The 24,604-nt window shown below is 38.2% G+C and overlaps 1 protein-coding gene across 1 annotated transcript; it reads left to right on the top strand.

Moving 5' to 3' along the window:
• Positions 1-1,372: 1,372 nt before the first annotated feature.
• LOC115210410 (ER membrane protein complex subunit 3) lies at positions 1,373-23,841 on the top strand. Its single transcript, XM_029779010.2, has 8 exons — positions 1,373-1,580; positions 1,735-1,792; positions 6,217-6,310; positions 13,066-13,170; positions 15,103-15,184; positions 19,930-20,009; positions 20,135-20,217; positions 23,595-23,841. The coding sequence occupies exons 1-8, from the start codon at positions 1,432-1,434 to the stop codon at positions 23,709-23,711; spliced, it is 768 nt and encodes a 255-aa protein (XP_029634870.1). The 5' UTR covers positions 1,373-1,431; the 3' UTR covers positions 23,712-23,841.
• The last annotated feature ends 763 nt before the right edge of the window (positions 23,842-24,604 follow it).

The raw sequence follows: 24,604 nt of genomic DNA, 5'->3' as shown, positions 1-24,604 counted from the left end.
CATACAAACAGCTGTTATGTTCATCCAGTCAGCATCAGAGCATTAATTGCATTAAGCTTTCTAAGCAATAAACACAAGGTCCGAAATTCTGGACGAGGGCGGGGTAAGGCTAGACCATTATATCGACCTCAGTTCTCAGCTTGTATTTATTTCCTCGGCAGAATTTGAACCGAGAACATAAATACATCCTCAGTTAAAATTCATAATGTATTTTGTCCAACGTGCTAACGCTTCTTATTTCTTTATTACCCACAAGGGGCTAAACACATAGGGAACAAACAAGGACAGACATAGGTATTAAGTCTATTATATCGACCCCAGTTCGTAACTGGTACTTATTTAATCGACCCCGAAAGGATGAAAGGCAAAGTCGACCTCGGCGGAATTTGAACTCAGAACGTAAAGACGGACGAAGTACCTATTTCTATTTCTTTATTACCCACAGGGGCTAAACACATAGGGAACAAACAAGGACAGACATAGGTATTAAGTCTATTATATCGACCCCAGTTCGTAACTGGTACTTATTTAATCGACCCCGAAAGGATGAAAGGCAAAGTCGACCTCGGCGGAATTTGAACTCAGAACGTAAAGACGGACGAAGTACCTATTTCTATTTCTTTATTACCCACAAGGGGCTAAACATAGAGGGGACAAACAAGGACAGACAAAGGTATTAAGTCGATTACATCGACCCCAGTTCGTAACTGGTACTTATTTAATCGACCCCGAAAGGATGAAAGACAAAGTCGGAATTTGTACTCAGAACGTAAAGACGGACGAAATACCTATTTCTTTATTACCCACAAGGGGCTAAACACAGGGAACAAACAAGGACAGACATAGGTATTAAGTCGATTATATCTGATTCTTTATTGTCCACAAGGGGCTAAACATAAAGGGGACAAACAAGGACAGACAAACGGATTAAGTCGATTACATCGACTCCAGTGCGTAACTGGTACTTATTTAATCGACCCCCGAAAGGATGAAAGGCAAAGTCGACCTCGGCGGAATTTGAACTCAGAACGTAACTGCAGACGAAATACCTATTTCTATTTCTTTATTACCCACAAGGGGCTAAACACAGAGGGGACAAACAAGGACAGACATAGGTATTAAGTCGATTACATCGACCCCAGTGCGTAACTGGTACTTAATTTATCGACCCCGAAAGGATGAAAGGCAAAGTCGACCTCGGCGGAATTTGAACTCAGAACGTAACGACAGACGAAATACCGCTAAGCATTTCGCCCGGCGTGCTAACGATTCTGCCAGCTCGCCCGAGCTTCTGCTACGTACGCATAAAGCTGGGAAATCTTCGTCTGACATGAAAATCAGATGAGCGAATGTTTCGCACTTCTCTCCCCTTTACAAGATAACTCTTCCTCTGTTTGGCAGCCATCACATTGATTCTCTCAGACTCTCAGCATGGCAGAACTTTTGTTAGATTCCAATATTCGAGTTTGGGTCTTTTTACCCATTGTTGTTATTACTTTTCTAGTTGGTATCATAAGACATTACGTCACTATATTACTTTCTTCAGAGAAAAAGTCAGAACTACAGCAGGTAGCAGACAGGTAAATGGGAGATCTTTTTTTTTTTTTTCTTAATCATTATCTTTTGTTATAAACATTTTCCTCTTTTTTCCGTTTTTTTCCCCTTTTCTTGGTTTATTATTAATTCATATTTGTCGACGGTAATATTTTTCTAATTATATTCTATATTATTTAGTCACGCCTTAATTCGGAGCCGAATACTACGAGAAAATGGCAAATACATTCCCAAGCATGTAAGTACACCTATATATCTATATATATAGCATTTGATTGATCTATAATCGATCTATAGGACCTGTTTAGCTTTATCCTTAAACTACATAAAACTTCTGTCGATCGTGTGAAGCATATTGTGTAGTATTTATATGCGTAAAGGGAGATATTCAGAGTCTAATATCTGCTGTGTGTCTGTATTGGTTTAAGAGTAATCGTTATTGGCTTTTTTTTTTTATCCCTCTAAAAAATATTCCGTTTATTTTTGGCACTAAAACTTATATTCGTATAACAGAACCATATCTCTGCATGATCACTCATGCTGATTGAAATAACATCAAATTTCCTTCAGATCACGCCCTTTCGTCTTAAAAAAAAAAGGGCAGGACACACTCGATATATTCAGTAATAGAGGGAGCCGCTTTAACCGCAAATTTGCTGGTTCAAGGCTGACCTGTGGCCTACACACACACACATATATATATACACACACACACACACATATATATACACACACACATATATATACACACACACACATATATATATACACACACACACATATATATATATATACACACACACATATATATATATACATATATATATATATACACACACACACACATATATACACACTCACACATATATATACACACTCACACACATATATATACACACTCACACACATATATACACCCTCACACACATATATATACACACTCACACACATATATATACACACTCACACACATATATATATATATATATACACACACACATATGTATACACATTGATTTTTAAAAAATACATACTGAGGAATATATATATATAGGACGTACTAAAACTGAAAACCCTTAATTATTTACGTAGCCTAATAAGATTATCTATGAAGATAATCACGCAGTATTAATCAATACATATCAGAACCCATAAACCTAAAGAGGAAAAGATGTTACCTGATGATGAATATGGGTGATAGGGAAACGAAAATATAAAAATACGCGACTTTGGCAAATTTTCCGTTTACTTCGCAAACTTCAGTCTTAAAACCGTGACCACCACACTTATATCATAACACTGCAGCGCATTTCGCAAGATAATAAAATGTAAGGGAGAATAAAATAATCTCATTTTAGTAAATGTATATTTTCACCAATTGATGATAGTGTCTTGTTTCAATTTACGAGTGATAGAATTTTCATTAAGGTTCGATTCCAAGCTCTTGTTCATTTATTTATGTCTGTATTTTATGTGCATTTTGAGATGTCTTATGGAACTTGGGAAGAAAACATCTGTTTATTACAAATTTGAATTAAAGGAAATCACAAATGTATCTCAGGGGCGATGGATCCCTGTATTAGAGGGGTCACCCCTCTAAATATACATATATACTCTTTACTCTTTTACTTGTTTCAGTCATTTGACTGCGGCCATGCTGAAGCACCGCCTTTAATCGAGCAAATCGACCCCAGGACTTATTCTTTTGTAAGCCCAGTACTTATTCTATCGGTCTCTTTTGCCGAACCGCTAAGTAACGGGGACATAAACACACCAGCATCGGTTGTCAAGCAATGCTAAGGGGACAAACACAGACACATAAACACATACACACACACACACATATATATATATATACATACATACGACGGGCTTCTTTCAGTTTCCGTCTACCAAATCCACTCACAAGGCTTTGGTCGGCCCGAGGCTATAGTAGAAGACACTTACCCAAGGTGTCACGCAGTGGGACTGAACCCAGAACCATGTGGTTGGTAAACAAGCTACTTACCACACAGCCACTCCTGCGCCTATATATAATGTACATATATAAAATATACATATATAATGTATACTAAACCCCTGTATTAGAGGGGTAACCGAAAGTGAAAGAAGCTATAAATTAAATGAAAGACAATATATATCATCTGAAGAATCGTCACTCCAGACTTTGGTAGGGTGATGATTTTTCAGGTGGAATATGCTGGGTTGAAGAATCTTCATCCCAACTTGTCTCATCTAAAGTAATAATTTTTCAAGTGGAATCAAGGTGAAGTCCGAACACTGACACACAACCACCACTACTAACATCATCACCACCACCTGAACGATCAATCTAGAGAATCTCTGCACTAGGCATGGGCGGCCCTTTTCGAGAAGCGGGTCACCTGAGACCTGGATCGGCATTAGGCAGGTTGTAGTACTGAAAAAATTCAAGAATTCAAGGTAATTTTTTGTTAGGCGTGCCTGTGAGCCGCAGTTTTCCCATGATTGTTTTCTGCAGCCTCATGTCCTGCTGGAAATAGCAGACAAATCTTCCTCACTGTACTAGATGGTTATGGTTGGAATGCCTTTTATCATAGCTTACCTGGGAGTTAAACAACACAGTCACCACAATAACATGTTGATGATATTTTGCAATTTTATCTATGTAATTATTGTAGCTACAACTAATTTTGGAAAACTATCTTCTTTCCTTTTTTTCCCTTAAACTTTCAAAATAAAGACACATAACGAAGGAATAGATTTATGTTAGCCTAACTATATCAATTATATTCACTGTGGTGAAAGATGACCATTTTTCAGGTGGAGCAAGCTGGAGTGATAATTCTTAGATTGATCGTTCTGGTGGTGATGATGATGTTGGTGATGTTAGTAGTGGTGGTTATGTGTCAGTGTTTGGACTTAAGAAAGAAAGGCAATAAAATATATATATTGGCTGTATAAGAGGGTTTCTGTATCCTTTAGGGAATGGTGAGAGAAATAAATGTTGGAAGTTAAGTTTCCATCATTGAAAAATGGTAATTTTGGGAACAATTACTAGTTCAGTTCATTTGGAGCAACTTGAATTATAGTTATTGCAGCTTTATAAATGATTAACTAATTAAAAGACAAAACAAGATGGTCTAATTGATGCTGGAGGTAGTTATGGTGTTAGTTGCTAGAGTAAAGAGTTGGAAGAAGTTCAGGGATTTCTTACTCCCATTCACATTAAAAGCTCTCTCTTTCTTGCATGCTGGAAAAAAGCAAAAGTTATGAACAATTTAAGAAGTGAGATGCTGTGTGTTTGTGATATCATCATTATCGTCGTCGTTTAACGTCCACTTTCCATGCTAGCATGGGTTGGACGGTTTGACTCCGGGCTGGCGAACCAGATGGTTGCACCAGGCTCCAGTCTTGATCTGGCAGAGTTTCTACAGCTGGATGCCCTTCCTAACGCCAACCATTCCGAGAGTGTAGTGGGTGCTTTTACGTGCAACCGGCACGGGGGCCGGTCAGGTGGTACAGGCAACAACCTCACTCGAATTTTGTTATACATGCCAACGGCACAGGTGCCAGTAAGGCGATGCTGGTAATGATCCCACTTGAATGGTGCCTCCTACATGCCACTTGCATGGAAGCCAGTTAGCCGCTGTCGAAGAACCATGAAAGCTAAAGAAAAGAGAATATGATCTGTTGGTTGTATAATGTTAACTTATCTAAAAGCTGGAGCACAAACAAGATGGTAGACCAGCTGGATATTAAAGGTATAAGCCAATGTATGTAGAAGAGATGAATGTTCTGGTAGGAACTTTGTGAATCAATAAGAATGCTTGGTGAAAATGTGCAGTGTACCAACAGCAAAAGGTGGTTGTAACTGAAAGTACTAAGCCCAGATGTCAGGAAGTTAGCCTCCTGGCCAAGATGACAGAGAATCGTGATGAGTTACATTATCTGTATGACAGACTTTCCCAATCTATGCTAGATTGGAAAATCATCTTCATAATTTAACATCTGCTCTCATTGCTGGCATGGGTTGGACAGTTTGACATGGATCTGTCTAGACTCCAACTGTCTGTTGTGGCATGGTTTCTACAGCTGGATGCCCTTCCTAACACCAACCACTTAACAGATCGTGCTGGGTGTTTTTTTCATGCCACTGGCATGGGTGGGTTTATGCAGCACTGGCATGAGTGCGGTTACATAACACCGGTATGGGTGGTTTATGCGGCACTGGCATGGGTAATTTTTAAGTGGTACCAGCGCCTGGAAGGACAAGCCTGTATGTGTGGAAGACAGCAATTTTACTGCGTTTGATGTGTCTTATCAAGTACAGCAAATCGGTGAAATGTTGATTTTGATAGCAATGGAAGTTTCCATTAATTTATGATTTGTTAAAAAACATTGGTATGGGTGCTGGTGCCATTGTAAACGAGCATTGGTGTGTGGGTGCTGCTGCCACATAAAAAGCACCCAGTATACTCTGTGAAGTGGTTGGCATTAGGAAGGGCATCCAGCCATAGAAACTAAGCCAAAACAGACTATGGAACCTGGTGCCATACCAGTTCTTGTCAAACTGTCCAACTCATGCCAGCATGGAAAACGGACGTTAAATGATGATGATGATAAGCCATGTAACTTAATATTGACATTTATTAATAAAAATTTTTTAAAATTTATTTTTAGGCCTTTAATATGCGTAAAAGTTTCTTCAATGATGAAGATAGAGGCTTCTTTAAAACGCAGAAAAGGGAAGCGACTGTCAAAAATCCGATGACAGGTAAGATATGTATAAAACATGTTATATTCCTGTCTGAAAACCTGTTTTTCACCAGTATTTTAATAAATCACTAATATAAAATTTATCAAGAGTATAGTACTACTTGTGTGTCTTGCAATAACTCTTTTCACAAATGGCCTACCCATGAAAATACTTGTGTTTGCAAACCCATATGTTTATCATTTGATTCAAAGCTAGCATTTTATTTGTATATCTTCTGTTACATGCTTCAGTCATTGGACTGTGGCCCTGCTGGAGCACTGCCTTGAAGAGTTCAGTCAAACAAATCTACTCCAGTGCTGATTTCGTTTCTTCTTTTAAACTCTGGTACTTATTTTATCAGTCACTTTTACTGAACTACTAGGTTATGAGGACATACTCTAACCCACACCTGTTGTCAAAAAGTAGTGAGAGGCAAATGCAAATATAAACGCACACACTCACACACAACAGACTTTTATTCACAAGATAATGCTCGCTCAAGGTGCCACACAATGGGACTGAACCTGAAACCACATATTTGCAAAGCAAGTTCATAACCACATGTCTGTGCCAATACATGAATAATTTGACTACATGTATAATTTTATACGTGGGAAATTTGACTGGCCACCTACGGTTGCTTTTGGAGTAAGAGAGGGAGAGAGAGTTTACTAAGAAATAAAGGCAAGGGTGAAGTTTCCCTTTAAAGAGGAGAGAACAGCTCAGGGTCTCTAATTTCTTTTCTTGCTTTATTATTATTATGCGAGGTCTTTTTAGAGAGAGAGAACATATGAAATAATAACTATAATTTTATAGTTTTGATAATAATGGTAATCAATATGCAGTCACAGCATATCTCCAGAGGTCTCGGTTTCTCATCATTGCCTCTGTGAGGCCCAACGTTCGAAGGTCATGCTTGACTACCTCATCCCATGTCTTCTTAGGTCTACCTCTACCCCGGATTCCTTCAACTGTTTGGGAGTGGCACTTCTTCACACATCTCTCCTCATCCATCCGTAGTACATGACCATACCAGCGCAAGCATCTCTCTTGATGCCACATCCGATGCTTCTTATGTCCAACATTTCTCTCAGGGTGCTTACACTCTGTCGTGTGTGCACACTGACATTACACGACCATCGGATCATGCTAGCTTCATTTCTTACGAGCCTACGCATATCCACTGCAGTCACAGCCCATGTTTCACGACAGTGAAACATGGCAGTTCATACACTTACATCGTACAATCTCCTCCTCCCTCTCATCAAATATTTTAATGAGGATGTTCCTAAATCTCTGACCATGTGAAGGGTTCTTTAGCTTCGAAATCCTTCTTTTTTGGATTGGTCTGCTTCTTGGTATCCTTCTGGCCTCGAGTCTAATGTCACTAATGACTAGCCTATGCTGGGGGGAGGACACACTCTTCACCCAGGAGGGTCTTTGTATTTAAGATCAACCTTGTGTCCTGCTCTCTGGTGAGGATGAAATCAATTTGGCTAGCAGAGTCCCCTGATTGATAGGTTATCAGGTGGCTGTCTGGCTTCCTGAAGCTAGTGTTGCAGATTAAAAGGTTGCATGCATCACAGAACTCCAGTAGCCTAGTTCCCTCATCATTCCAGGTGCCAATACCATGGCCCCTGTATACCCCAGTGAAGATACCAGATACCCGCCCAACATGCCCATTAAAATCTCCAGCCACAAAGATGAGGTCATTGCCACTCGTCTTTGAGGTGGCCTGTAGAAGGGTATCATAAAAATGGTCATTTTGATCATTTGGTAGCCCTGCATGTGGGGCGTAAGCGGAGATAATTGTAGCTGTGCTATTCTGCAGGACTAGCCTGAGCTTACGCACTCTATCACATACCCTAACAACCTTTATGACCTTATCCACCCATTTCTCTGCAAGGAGTATGCCTACACCCCCTACTCCATCCATCTTACCCTGCCAGAAGACTTTATACCTATGTGCCCTGCCTGTGGGGTCCCTAGCTGAAGCTCTTCTCTATCTTACCTCTTGTTTGCAGCATACATCAACCCGTTTCCTTTCAAGCATCTCTACAATCTCACTGGACCTACCTTTCAGTGTGCCAACTCTGAAAACTGGGAAGGGAATGTGGTGTGAGGTTTGGGGAGGAGAGATGTTATTGAGCGCCTGAAAAGAAGAGGGAGGTTGTCGTGGTGTTCATTTTTTAGGCATGCTTCATCTGTTCTCTCTTCTGACCTGACAACATTCAAGCATTCAATTGTGTTAAGATTGTTGCTCCTACTTCAAACTTGAAATCTTCAAAGCCACAGTCGAACCAATTCTACTATATGGCTCAGAAACCTGGACGTTATCAAAGAAGCTTGAGAGGCGGTTGGATGGAACCTACACTTGCCTCCTTATGAGAGCTCAAAATCTCTCGTGGAAGCGCCATCCAACCAAAATGCAAATATATGGGAAACTACCACCTGTGTCATCTCTTGTGAAAGGTAGGAGAGTCCAGTCTGCTGGACATTGTTGTAGAGCTGAAAAAGAAGTAATTTCTACTCTTCTCCTCTGGAAGCCATCTACTCACAATACCAGAGGGCGCACACTCTCCTGCCCTGATGTAATCTCCAGGGATACAGGCATCCAGCAACAGGACCTCCGTAATGCCATGATGGACCGTGAAGTCTGGCGTAGCATGGTAAATTCCATTGTCTCGACCACGGTCGAACAATGATGATGATGATGCTCCTACTGGAGGAAGGAGCTGGTGTTAGCAGCATTGTAAGCATAAGCATTATGGTCATCGAATGATGTAGATTTAAGTGAGTAAAAATATGGATATTCCAATGTTAGATTAGGAAGGAGTCAGCTAAAACTGGTTGCGTTTGTCCAGGAAGTGGGGGATTGCAGGTATAATGCAGATAACCTGGTTGCATTTGTTCCAGTAGTGAGATAAAGAGGATAGAGAAAGTGAGAGTGCAGGTAATATTAAGGCGGGCGAGCTCGCAGAAACGTTAGCACGCCGGGCGAAATGCTTAACGGTGTTTCGCCTGTCTTTACGTTCTGAGTTCAAATTCCGCCAAGGTCGGCTTTGCCTTTCATCCCTTCGGGGTCGATAAATTAAGTACCAGTTACGCACTGGGGTCGATGTAATCGACTTAATCTGTGTGTTTGTCCCCTCTGTATTTAGCCCCTTGTGGGTAGTAAAGAAATAGGTGATATAGGGAACAGTACCAGTGAGGAGGGGGAGTTGGGAGAAGAGATATCTGGTAGGGGTGGTGACATATTCCTAGACATATTCCTGCTATGCCTAAACAAGGGTGTGGTGGCGAACGCAAAGCAACCAGTCTGGACAGGAGATGGAGAACAATGTGTCTTTCCTGTCCAGCTGAAATAGGAAGAAAGAAAGAAACACAAGTTAGGAGAATGGCCGAAGGTCACATGGGGGTCGTGTGTGCAAAGGAGGAAGAGTGAGGGGGAGAGAGTGACAGACAGAGGACTGTGAAGGGGAGAGGAAAATATTTGGGGACAGGATAAGAGAGAAATAAAGAGGGAGAAGGAGAGGCAAAAGAAAGGAAGAGAGAAAATGAAAGAGTAAAAGGATAGAATAGAAGAAGAAGAAGTAAAAAATAAGAGAAAAACGAAAGAGTGCAAGGATAAGATAATGGGAGGAGAGAAAAAAAATAATAGGGAGAAGAGTCGCATCGGGGTTATTAAGATAAAACTTAGTTGGAAAAGGATGTGTGGTGTTCAATCATATACTCTTTTACTCTTTACTCTTTTACTTGTTTCAGTCATTTGACTGCGGCCATGCTGGAGCACCGCCTTTAATCAAGCAAATCGACCCCATGACTTATTCTTTTGTAAGTCCAGTACTTATTCTATCGGTCTCTTTTGCCGAACCGCTAAGTGACGGGGATGTAAACACACCAGCATCGGTTGTCAGGCAATGCTAGGGGGACAAACACAGACACATACATATATATACATACATATATACGACAGGCTTCTTTCAGTTTCCGTCTACCAAATCCACTCACAAGGCATTGGTCGGCCCGGGGCTATAGCAGAAGACACTTGCCCAAGGTGCCACACAGTGGGACTGAACCCGGAATCATGTGGTTGGTTAGCAAGCTACTTACCACACAGCCACTCCAACAATATAAATAATATATATATATATATATATGCATACTTACATGTATGCATATGTGGGCACAGGACATCACAAAACATAAACAACAAAAAATACAAAGTACGAGGACATGGAATAAGGACTTTTTTTGCGAGCAATGAAAGAAACACACAGAGCAGGCTTCTTTCAGTTCCCATTGACTAAATCCACTCAAGGCTTTGGTTGGCATTGGGGCATAGCAGAAGACACCTGCCCAAGGTGCCATGCATTGGGACTGAACCTAGATCCTGAGGAGAAGCAAGTTTCTTAACCACACAGCCATACCTGCTTCTCACAGTCACTGCACTATTTTCTAATTAATAAAAGCTACTGGAATTATTACATCATTTAAAATGTAAAAAATACTGAAGTTATCCATGACTTACATTAAAACACAATCTTGCTGTTTTTAACTGTTTAGGCATTAGTAATTTGTAAAATGTTAGTGTTAAAGCATTTCAGAATTGTGGTGGGATTAGATCTTGTGTTGTTGGGCTCCACAAAGCTGATCCATTAATTGAGGCTAGTGACAATATACCATAATGGGATGGAAGCACTCCGTCGGTTACGACGATGAGGGTTCCGGTTGATCCGAATCAACGGAACAGCCTGCTCGTGAAATTAACGTGTAAGTGGCTGAGCACTCCACAGACACGTGCACCCTTAACGTAGTTCTCGGGGATATTCAGCGTGACACAGAGAGTGACAAGGCTGGCCCCTTGAAATACAGGTACAACAGAAAAAGGAAGTAAGAGTGAGAGAAAGTTGTGGTGAAAGAGTACAACAGGGATCACCACTATCCCCTGCCGGAGACTCGTGGAGCTTTAGGTGTTTTCGCTCAATAAACACAACGCCTGGTCTGGGAATCAAAACTGCGAGTCTGCTGTCCTAACCACTGGGCCATTGCGCCTCCACAGTATACCATAATATACCATTGATGGAGCAGATATTAAAATGATTAAACTAGCAAGGTGTCCTCCGTCTAAAAACTATCATCTTCTCATACATATGGTTTCACCAGTATTTTGTATCGTTGATAAATTTTCACCTATAAATAATGTATTGATCTGAACATACACACAAGGTGACACATTTTGGGAAGGGCAAGTGGTTGATTAACCCTTTAATATTTAGAAAATCAAATCAAATCAAAATCAAAATATATCAGAAAGCAGAACCAAAATCGAAGTCGATCAACATCAATGGAAATTGCAGCTGTGATACCAGTGCCGGTGACAAGTAATCGTACCATCCGATCGTGGCCGTTGCCAGCACCGCCCCGACTGGCCTCCGTGCCGGTGGCACGTAAAAAGCACCATCCATCCGTGGCCGTTTGCCAGCTCCGTTTGGCACCTGTGCGGGTGGCACGTAAAAAGCACCTACTACACTCACGGAGTGGTTGGTGTTAGGAATGGCATCCAGCCGTAGAAACACTGCCAGATCAGACTGGGCCTGATGCAGCCTTCTGGCTTCCAGATCCCAGTTGAACCGTCCAACCCATGCTAGCATGCAAAGCAGACGCTAAATGACGATGATGACGATGATGATGATGATTATTCTGTCAAATGTAATGCTTATGTATACACATTGTGTTGAATTATCAAACAATATATTGTAGCTTTGAGATTTTGATGATATGGTTTTTTTTTTTAATCTTTAGAAAAACCCTGTAGGATAGGTGAGAAAGATATGTTCTGGTTTGTTTGAACATAGATTAGGTAGAATATTTAGGTCAGATGTGGCCAGTTTAAATGCTAAAGGATTAAATCAGTCTCAGTACTTACAAGGATGAAAATCAAAGTTGACAACAAGAAGATTTGAACTAAGAAAATCATCATCATCATCATTTAACGTCTGCTTTCCATGCCAGCATGGGTTGGATGATTTGACTGAGGACTGGTGAACCAGATGGCTGCACCAGGCTCCAATCTGATCTGGCAGAGTTTCTACAGCTAAAATAAGAACCATTGCTAAATACCACAAGTCATTTTATTTGCACTCTACAAATTCTTCCTTGTCACCACCTTATATATTAGCGATTATTATTTCCAGGAGTTTTCTATTATTATTGTTATTCCAACATAGACTGTTCTTTAGATTCATCTGTGCTATGTCTGTAGCATTGCCTTTCATCCTTTGGGATCGATTAAATAAGTACCAGTTATGCACTGGGGTCGATGTAATCGACTTCATCTCTTTGTTCGTCCCCTCTATGTGCAATGAATAAATAAATAATATTCATTAACTCCACTTCTAGGCCTTATATTTGGAAAAAGTCTACTCATTGTTACATTATGATGTAATTTCTTAAGGTATTTGATATTGCAGGTTAATGTAATTTATTAAAGGATTCACTATTGTACGATAAGGGAATTTATTTTTTATGTTGTGCTCTTTTAAACATTGAATTGATATAACTAGCTATTTCATTATCATGGAATAATGATATATCGGCTCAAGATTTTGATTTAAATACAAGCACTTTCATACCTGTAATCTCAAGGGAGTTGGGACCAGAGATGTTTCAGGTGGGTTGAAAGACTGAAGCCTACATATTATTTGTGCTGTGAAGATGAAATTATGATATTAAAATATGACAGATTTAATTACCTTCTTTTGTTGTTGCAGATCCCACTATGATGACTGATATGTTAAAAGGAAATGTTACCAATGTTCTACCAATGATCATAATTGGTGGGTGGATCAATTGGGCCTTCTCAGGATTTCTCACCAGTAAGTCTTGCATTAAGTTTTAATTTCATTCTTTGTTGTTAGATATTTATAAAAATTGTGCTTTATAGTGGCCATGAGTTCAGCTTTTACTATGCAGTTGTGTTTGAGTTTTTTTTTTGTTTTTCTTCTGAGGAGGTGAGGCTCTGACCATTGCAGGAACTTTCATGCTAATGTGAGAGGTGAAGTTGATGTTCAACTTGAAATTTTGTGGATCGATTCTTGTATTTAAAATATCAGTGGAGCAGGGATTTGAAGAAGGCTTAATTTTATTTTGTTTTTTCTTTGTTAAGAAAGGGTTAGGAAAAGTATATAGCATGAGATTTTGGATGTGAAACACAGTAAGGATGACGAAAAAGAGAGGAGAAATTCGACTGGATTGGACTGTAGGGATATGATAACAAGTTCAGAAGAGTAACAATCATTGTAGTGTTAATAGAAGAACTAGATAGAGTATCACCATCATCATCATTTAACATCCGTTTTCCATGCTGGCATGGGTTGGATGGTTTCACTGATAAGCTGGGGAGCTGCACCAGGTTCCAGTCTGATTTGGCATGGTTTCTATGGCTGGGTACCTTTCCTAATGCCAACCACTCCAACAGTGTAGTGGGTGCTTTTTACATGCCACCAGCACAGGTGTCAGTTACGTAGCACTGGCATTGGCCATGACTACAATTTCACTTGGCTTGATAGGTCTTCTCAAGCATGGCATATCACCCAACGTTTGAAGGGTGCTTTTTACGTGCCACTGACATGGGTGCCAGTTATGTGATACTGGCATCAGCCATGATTACAATTTCACTTGATTTGACGGGTCTTCTCAAGCACAGCATGTCGCCAAAGGTCTTTCGTCACTTGTCATTGCCTTCATGAGGCCCAATGTTTGAAGATCATGCTTCACCACCTTGTCCCATGTCTTCCTGGGTCTGCCCCTTCCACAGGTTCCCTCCACCATTAGAGATCAACACTTCACACAGCTGTTCTCGTTATATATTTTATTGTGCTCCTCTTAAGTTTTAACATAGATATTTAGTATTAACCCTTTAGCATTTAAACTGTCGAAATCCAGCCTAAATATTTTACGTGTTGCTCATTCAAACTGGCTGCATCTGGCCTCTTGCACTTTACCTACACTAACATTCTAAAGATAAAGAATCATATCATCAAAACCCCAAAGCTATAAAATAATGTACGAGGCACAGGAGCGGCTGTGTGGTAAGTAGCTTGCTTACCAACCACATGGTTCCAGGTTCATTCCCACTGCGTTGCACCTTGGGCAAGTGTCTTCTGCTATAGCCCCGGGCCGACCAATGCCTTGTGAGTGGATTTGGTAGACGGAAACTGAAAGAAGCCCGTCATGTATATGTGTGTGTGTGTGTAAATGTTTGTGTGTCTGTGTTTTTCCCCCCAGCATTGCTTGGCAACCGATGGTGATGTGTTTACGTCCCCGTAGCTTAGCGGTTCAGCAAAAGAGACTGATAGAATAAGCACTAGGCTTCCAAAGAATAAGTCCTGGGGTCAATTTGCTCGACTAAAGGCAGTGCTCCAGCATGGCCACAGTCAAATGGCTGAAGCAAGTAAAAGAGTAAAAGACATTAATTCAAAATAAATTCGAATAAAAAAAAGGGTATTATATTTAACCTTTAGTGTTCAGAATACTCTGTTAAATGTAATGCTTTTTCACTCAAATTGTTTTGAATTAATCATGCATTCTCTTATAGCTTTGAGGTTTCAATGATGTGATTGTTTATTTTCAGAATGGCATTGTAGGTTAGGAGTGAGAGGCCAGATATCACCAGTTTGAATATAAAACATGTAGAATATATTGGGCCGGATTTGGCCGGTTTAAACACTAAAGGGTTAACAGTAATCTGAATGCTAAAGGGTTAAATAAATTGCTCATATGTAATCCTTGTTACAATTGTTTTTCAGCAAAAGTACCATTTCCTCTCACATTACGTTTTAAGCCAATGTTGCAACGTGGTATTGAACTTGTATCACTGGATGCATCCTGGTAAGTTCATTTTTAATCTGTGGATGTGCATATGCCGTATGCATTTCATTTGTTTTAATGTTCATTTTTCCATGCTAACATGATTTGCACAAGTATATATATATATATGTATATATTATATGTAGAAAAATACAAACTGGGACAAGAACGTAAAACATTTAGAAGACGATACAAAAAACACGGACGGGACATTCGAAGCCTTCAATCTTCAGTCAAGAACCAGATCATCCTAGCAATTTCGGCTGATTAATATATATATGTATATATATATAATATATATATATATATATATATATATATATACACACACATACTCAGATACATACAGACATATATTAATTAATCAGTTGTATGATTCGTTAGAATCTAGGCATTTTAATGTTCAGATCACTGGGTAAGAGTTGAATTCCATGTACATAGACGTACCCAATATATACAACACAGTATATGCGTTCATATACAAATAAACACACATACACATATACACACATCTATATATATATACATACATACAACAAGCTTCTTTCAGTTTCTGTCTACCAAATCCAATCACAACACTTTAGTCAGTCTGAGGCTGTAGTATAAGACACTTGCCCAAGGTGCCATGCAGTGGGACTGAACCCAGAACCATGTTGTTAGGAAGCAAGCTTCTTACCACAGAATAGCACACCCACTTAAGTTGGATTTTCTGTTTTGATGAAGATTTTTTAAACTTTATAAATCCCTCCCTCACCCACTTTTGGACCAGTTTTTCCCAAGAACTGCATATTGCCAGTCATCCTAGTTCTTTGTCATTTTCTCCGTAAGGTTAAGGTTCTGAAATATTAGGACCTTCACCACTTTGTCCTCTGTCTTCTTGGGTTTCTCTGTTCTCCAAGCTCTATGTGCATTAAATGACTGGCACTTCTTGATACAGCTTTTCTCATTCAAACATCTCACACGTCCATACCTGTGCAGACTTCTTTCTTGCACACTACATCTGGTTCCTCTTACATCTAGTTTTTCTCTCAACACATTTCTACTATGCCTTTCATCTACACTTACATTGCACATCCCACAGAACATTCCTGCTTCATTTCTTTTTAGTCTTCTCAAGTCCTCTGCATTCAAGGCCCAGGTCTTGCTACCATGCAGCATTGCAGGCATCATACGATATGCCCTTCATTCTAAGAGGAAAAGGCTTGTCACCAGCAGTTGTAGTAGCTCCTTGATCTTTTGGCAATCCATTCTTAATCTGATTATATTGTCTTACATATATATAGCTCAGCAGGGAGTTGATGACCACCTTTTACACATGCATCTTAAATGCATATTGTTCTCTGCCATGCGCTTTGAAATGTATTTTTAAAGCCTGCGGCTGACTTACAGATTCTGTTGAAGGTCTGTTAAGTATATGGCTCCACCAGATTTCTTGATTACTGTTGGTATGTGACATGTTTAATATACTTTGTTAAACTGCTTTTATGAGATGTGTCTTGATGCTCAAACTTTTGGACTTGCTCAAACACTTCTTTTTTGAGACTCATACCCTTACAAAATAAGCTTAATAAATATCTCAGACAATTCTAGTGAAAACGTACAAGCAGTCTCACATGTCTTTGATGGCTAATAGAAATATATATATACACATACATACATACATATTACGGAGATGTACTTGCATAGCAAGTGGCCTGATCCGAGATCGTGTGCAGGAATGAAAACAATTGCAACGTGGAAGGTGCTGCATCATGGAATTTTGTCAGTGAACAGGTCGCAGTCTCAAAGCGGCGAAAATATTTTGACAAATAAAATTTAAATGTGGAAGTGAATCTAACGGATTTTGTGTGTTTCTTAAATGGTTTATAAACACCTTCCACGCAGCAATTGTTTTTGTTATATATATATATAAAGAAGTATTTTGTAACAGAAGCCTCATAAACACGAAATTTAGTGTTAATATGTATCTCTCTTTGTAACTATACTGAACTTTCAGCTTCATAAAGTCTACACTGGTTCTCTTTACTATTGGAGGACTTCATTTGCAGTTCATTAACTTCCAATGAAAGGGGGGGGGGGTGTTGAACGAATATCCATGATAAACTACACAAACACTTGCATTTGCTGTAGTCATTGTTCTTGGTTAAACCAATCTAGTTTTTTAGTCTCAGGTCAGCACTGATTAAGCACACTTGTAATGAAGGACGTCAAAGCTATGACTATCCTTTTTTCCCCCCCTGATTTTTATTTATACAGTATATCTATGATTAAGTTATGAAAGACATCCTTCTCTTTTTATGATAAGGTGTAATTTGAGAGAGATTTGACTGCTATTTTGAGTGCCTGCATAGAGGCTCCTTTGTCGACTTATTTTTTTATATTCATAAATCAATTTTAGTGTCTTTGTGTGTGTTATACTTCCAGTTCGTTATTGTTACAAATCATACCACATGAATTCTTCCTACTTCAGATAAGGATCAATGTTTGTAGATGCAGATATGTTGATAGAAAACAATTTAAACTATTCTCCATATTTATGTTATTTTACTCGTCACAGGTTATCTCCTCTTACAACACTAATTATCTCCCCTAAATTGACCAAGGTACATAACTCTGCTCGTTCTATTTTTGCCTAATAAAACTAAATAAAAAAGAAAACAGACCGTCCAAGCGTCACTTAGTCGTGGAAAAATGAAAGGAAAGCCTTTTAATAAAACCAAATTCATATTTCTGTAGCGGAGTAAAAACAAAACAGGATCTTTCATGTTCAAATGAGTTATTAAGGTCATAATTGCTTGGACTGTTAGTGTCTAAAAGCTAATTTGATATATTTATGCAGTGAGGAAAATACAAATTTAGCTCAATAACTAATATTGTAATAATTATTTCAGTATATTTAGAGAATATATTTACATCTTTACTTGTTTTGATCAACTGAATCTATGATATTACGGAGATGTACTTGCATAGCAAGTGATTTGATCTGAGATCGTGTGCTGAAACAAAAGTAATCTATGATAATCATCAGGCATTTTATCACCAGATATACTTAGACGTAGGTGTAGCTCAATGATTAAGAACTTTGCTTCCCAACCACGTCAGTGGATTTGGTTGACAGAAACTGAAAGAAGCCTGTTATGCCTACCACGTAAAGTGGAAGGAAGTCGTGGAAGAGGGAAACCCAGGAAGACATGGGATGAAATATTGAAACACAGACTTACAAAGGAGATGACAGAGGAACTAGATATGGGGCACGTTGCTTTACTCAAGAAGACCCACCCACCACAGCAAAGATGAGATCCTAAAACTAAGGTGCCACATAAAACGCATTGGTGAGAGTGTCGGTGCCACACAAAAAGCACCCATTACACTCTGTCGAGTGGTTGGTGTTTATGAAGGACATCCAGTTGTAGAAACCAAATCAAAACAGATTATGCAACCTGGTGTGGTACCTGGCCTTGCCAGTCCCTGCCAAGCTGTCCAACCCATGTTAGCATGGAAAACGGACATTAAATGTTGATGATGATAGTACATGTGAGTGCTTGCTGTTTATATTTCCTAGTTAGCAACAAGAAGGGCAGCCGACTGCAGAAAACCTACCTCTGTAAAATGCATGTGATCCATGCAAGTACAGAAAAGTGGACATCAAAACCATGATGATGATAGTATATTTAGTTTGCAAATAAAGGTTCCTAGTTTGAATACAGCTAAGGAAGCATGCAGATCTCTGAAAATATCACAGATGATCAAAAATCAAACTAATTGATGCATAGTGTAGTTATAAATATTGTAAATAAGTCTAAATTTGAAGAATTTTAATTCTATTTAAAGAAAACAGTAATTTTGTAAATTAAATTGGTGAGTTATGAGAAAAATTTTCTTTTGACTTTTCTCTCCTTAATAATTCATTTTTGTATTTGGTTTACAAGATTCTTGATGTGAATTCATTTGTTGAAATAAATCTGGTGGTCTTCGGAAGATGATTACACTAATAATAACACATGCACTGTCTGCTCAAGACCTTGAAGAGAGAGCAAGTCACTGAGAAGGTTGCAGATAGCAGCAAAAGAACTTCAACTAATCAACCAATTGATTAGTTAAACAAATTTTTGATTACCATAAATCCTTGTGTATAATCCGCATTTTTTTCCCAAAATTTAAAGGTCAAAATCCCTAGTGCGTACTATAAATGAGGTTAAAAATGAAAATTATTTTCTAAGCAATGTCTGAGTTTCTATTTGCTGTCCGGCAATGTTTATTCAGACACATTTTGTGATGTCGGGCGTGAAAATACTTTAAGCTAAGCCTGAAAGCAATGAAATCATAAAAGAATCATCCATAACTTGCAGTAAGCAACATTTATTAAACGTTATTACTGTTATTTCTTTATTTTCTGCAAACAAAATGCACAAAAAAGCTACACATTTGCATTATGTTATATATACAATAATAATAAAGGACGTTACCGTATACATTTTTACAAACCAAGGACATTATATAGACCTTCTTGACTCAAGTTAGTGAAGGGGTGCGTATTATACACAAGGTATAGGTTTTTCAGAGGTACAGCCCCCTAAAAATCCCTTGCATATTATACATAAGGGCAGACTATACTCGAGGATTTACAGTAGTTAGTTGATTAGATATTTATTCATTTGACTAACAATAAAGAAGTGATATTGTGCCAGTGTATGTGTTATTATTGTTGACATGATGACTTTCCTTAATAGTTAAAATTTTGAGAGATTTTATTTTCTAAATTCTAGGGTCAGTTCAATATCCTGGTATTTTCTCAATGTATTTGGATTGAGAAGTATGTACACATTAATCCTGGGACAAGATAACGGTATGTATTATTAACACCACTGCTGATTCTATTACAATTTCTTCATGCTTTCATAAAGTTGTTACTTTTGCTTGATACTCTCCCTTGCTTTCACGTAATGGATATATTAATATTTGTCTCTTTAGCGGCTGACCAAACCAGAGTTATGCAAGAACAGATGTCAGGCTCAGCTATGGTTGCACCTCCAGACCCCATGAAAGCATTCAAAGTAAGAGCAAATTTTTAACTGTTTTTTGAGAAGTTATTCATACCTAGTTTTGCTTAATCCCTACTAAGTGTTTGAATTTGTCATCAATCTAGAAGTGATGGTAAGGGTCTGAGAAAGATTTTATTAAAAAGGGTGAAATTATAAACATTTGTTTACCTCCCCTAACAAGCACTGGCAACGGTGCCACATAAAAAGCACCCAGTACACTCTGTAAAGTGATACTAGGCATTAGGAAGGACATCCAGCCATAGAAACATGCAAAAACAGACTATGAACCTTGTTGTGACTCTTGGCTTTGCTTGCTCATTTCAAATTGTTCAACCCATGCCAGCATGTTAAACACATTACATGATGATGATGAACAGTGCATCCTGTTTATTTCTTTATCAATATTAAAATTGTTAAAGATCACCCTCCTGATGTGATGAGATGAATGTAAAATTTTAGAAGGGGGAAAGTTACATGAAATTTGCTTTGATGGGGATTGAAAATTTGTAGCCAGTTCTTCAACATTAATTTTTGAATGAATAATTTTTTTTTGTATGTATGTATGTATGTGTGTGTGTCTTTTTATGAGCTTCTCTCTCTGAGTGTAGGGCAGATAGTATGATGCTCTGAAGTGTGTTGCCACCTGATAATAAAATGTTGGCTTCGAGTGTCATTAAACTCTCTCTGATTCACCTCTTCAACCATAAATACATCATAAAGTGGTGAGGCTTCTCTAATTTCATGAGGTACGAGGCAACTCCATTAGTGTTGGTCCATTGTAGAATCCACCTTGGACTCTGTAGTGTGGTTGGCAAATGAGTAGAGATGTGGAGTTGCAAAGATTTTTGTGCCATGTCATAGATACGACAAGCTCTCTTGGCTGGTGTTTTGATAAACTACCCCCAGTACAATCTGTGATGTGGTTGATGATAGGAAGAGCATCTAGCTATAGAATCCAAGCCAAAATGAAACATGAGTGAGACATGGTCCTTCAACTTGTCTTGGAAGGTAGTAACTCTATACTAAAACTGATTCAGACCCTGAGGATTCATCAAGCTCATGCAGACATGGAAAGCAAATATAAAATGATGGCAACAGTAGTATGGTTTTATTATTTGGTCAGATAAGAAAGTGTAACAGTGCCCATAGGTTTAAGGAGTTTTCCTAGACTTATGAGGTTGATGTAAGAGATGTTTATCTTGAACATCTGCAGAGTTTTGTTTCATCATCATCATCGTTTAATGTGCATCTTTCATGCACGTATGGGTAGGATGGTTGACAGGAGCTGGCCAGGTAAAAATTGCATGGGGAAAGGGGTTCCAGAGAATTGCAGTTCCAACTAGTGGTTGTGATGGTTACTGTGAGATTTGGTGGATTGATTCTGCTGGGATGATAGTAATAATGGGGAGTGCGGATATATTATGAAAAAGAGTAGAAACTGTTGTTGTAATGAAAAAAAAGTAAAACAAAACAAAACAAAGGAAAGTGAAGTTTTAGCATATTTGTATGTAGTAGTAGTAGTAGTAGTAGTAGTAGTAGTATATATAGCAGTACTTATTAGGTGTCACAATGCCTTATAGAGAGTCGGCAACTATTCAAAGCTGAAGTATTTCTGTGGTGTGAAAAAGAAATTCAAGTTTTGCAATGTCTTGACTATTATAGACATGGCTGCCTTGCAAAGTTGCCAGAAATGCCTAGAACTTGTAAACTGAATGTCTGAGTTTTCTGTGCTTCATACGGTGAGTAGTTATGGTTGTCAGGGGCTTTTTGGTATTTTTCTGTATTGTGTTCGTATCTTGGCACTGTTGGATGGAACTAGAAGAAATTACCATTTCTTTCGGCCAATTTGTCAGTCCAGAGTTTTTAACTCTTGATACTGACACACTGAAGCCTGCCCCATGTGCATAATACAAACTTTTCCTGTTCTAAAGTAAAATAAATTAAAACCTTCAATTAAAAAGTCTTTGTTAATTCGTTTCAAATACCAGCTTGATAATGGTAAAGTTATTTTACTAAATTCTTCATTATAAAAATTAATTGTAATAGAGGCAATGTATTTCAACAGAAATATGGTGAACAAAAAGATGCAATCCTAGTATTGATATACAGCTATAGTGTTGTAGAGGCTTATTGAAGTTTTCCCTTCAATGTTCACCCTTCTCTACCTGCCTGGTTGACTGCCAGTATTTAGTTTCCAAAAAAAGAACCCTTCCCCCGTCTTATCAGTTTCTATGCAGCTCATTTTTAAAAGCATAGTGATCTAAAGGTGGTGGCCTAGTTGGGGTATTTTACAAGGAAGGATAAATGAATCATAAGCTATTATTTGGACTACCTAGCTTTATTTGTATAGAAGATAAAATGGGCTGGTCTATAATAGAAGTATTAAATCTGATGTTAGTTTCAACATTTCCTTTGGTGAATTTGATCAGGAAGATAAGAAGGTACCACCGATCTCATCTCGTCTTTCTCTGTATTACGACCTCTGACCCTTAGATCCCTCTCATTATATTTAATTTTAAATATAGGAAAATAGCAAAACTGTTATTAAAAAAATTGCTGAATGGGGGGAATAAATTTGATTCAAGGTCTTTGACAGCACAATACAACAAGCATTTTTTTTGCTTTTGCTAAGGTAAGAGCAAATTTTTAACTGTTTTTTGAGAAGTTATTCATACCTAGTTTTGCTTAATCCCTACTAAGTGTTTGAATTTGTCATCAATCTAGAAGTGATGGTAAGGGTCTGAGAAAGATTTTATTAAAAAGGGTGAAATTATAAACATTTGTTTACCTCCCCTAACAAGCACTGGCAACGGTGCCACATAAAAAGCACCCAGTACACTCTGTAAAGTGATACTAGGCATTAGGAAGGACATCCAGCCATAGAAACATGCAAAAACAGACTATGAACCTTGTTGTGACTCTTGGCTTTGCTTGCTCATTTCAAATTGTTCAACACATTACATGATGATGATGAACAGTGCATCCTGTTTATTTCTTTATCAATATTAAAATTGTTAAAGATCACCCTCCTGATGTGATGAGATGAATGTAAAATTTTAGAAGGGGGAAAGTTACATGAAATTTGCTTTGATGGGGATTGAAAATTTGTAGCCAGTTCTTCAACATTAATTTTTGAATGAATAATTTTCCTTTATAGGTCCTGTGATAGCAATTTAATTTTTGAATACCATTCAAAAAGTATTTTTGTATAACTTGTTATATCAGTAAAATTAGACATAGCAGGCATGTCTTCTATGAGATCTCTTACATAATTTTATATCAAAACCTTTTATATGTAAAAACATTTGAATTCTATCAGTTACTTGGATTCAGAAAAAGAAATATTTTTTTTATTGTATTTAATTGCGATTAATTATTTCCTTTTACAGGCAGAGTGGGAAGCTCTTGAAATTTGCAACCATCAGTGGATTTTGGAAGGTGTTGAGGAGGAACTAACTGGCAGCGGTATTCCAGAAACCATCTACATAAAAAACAAGTTCTCATAATTGTACAAAGTGTGACAATTTTACACTGAAGTGGAGCAAAATATATTAAAAAAAAAAAAACTGGCTTGTGTTTTTCATAAGAAATTGGATTTTTACAGATAGCATCTAACATTGTAATCTACTGATAAAGCCTGTGGGCAAATAATCAATCTTGAACCATCAAATAGGAAAGATAAAATATTTGTCTTCCTCCACAATGAAATCTAATGCAACGGCTATTTTAGATAAAACTAGCCCCATTGCCAAAAGAGAGAAATGCGTGTGTGTTTGTGTGCTTCTGTGTATGTGTGTTGAGAGATTGAAACCGTCAACTTCACATTGACAATATTTAGAATTTTCACTTCCAGACAACCTATTCAAAGGACATAAAGGGGAAGTTCATTTGTATTGATTTTTATTTAAATGCAAATTGTTTTGTTATATGCTTCTATATATAATTACTGTGAATTATGAAAGATCAAGCAAAAATTTTTTTTTAAATCTACTATTTTAACATGTTAAGACTATTGTCCTAATGTTTATTAAATATGTGGGGTTCACATACACACAGTAATTAAAATATTTATTCATTTTAAGAGTTGTAATAATAAACTTATTTGAAATCTTTTGTCCGAAATACATATTTTAAATTATACTGGAAGAAAAGTTTGTTGAACTGAGTCAAGCAAGCTTGCTGAAAGAATCATCATCATCATCATCATCATCGTTTAACGTCCACTTTCCATGCTAGCATGGGTTGGACGGTTCAACTGAGGTCTGGGAAGCCCGAAGGCTGCACCAGGCCAGTCAGATCTGGCAGTGTTTCTACAGCTGGATGCCCTTCCTAACGCCAACCACTCCGTGAGTGTAGTGGGTGCTTTTTATGTGCCACCGACACAGGTGCCAGACGAGGC

This window comes from Octopus sinensis, linkage group LG4 (genome assembly GCF_006345805.1).
Source record: "Octopus sinensis linkage group LG4, ASM634580v1, whole genome shotgun sequence".
NCBI classification, from domain to species: domain Eukaryota; kingdom Metazoa; phylum Mollusca; class Cephalopoda; order Octopoda; family Octopodidae; genus Octopus; species Octopus sinensis.
The sequence above is the reverse complement of the archived record's forward strand: the minus strand, read 5'-3'. Positions and strand labels throughout refer to the sequence as shown.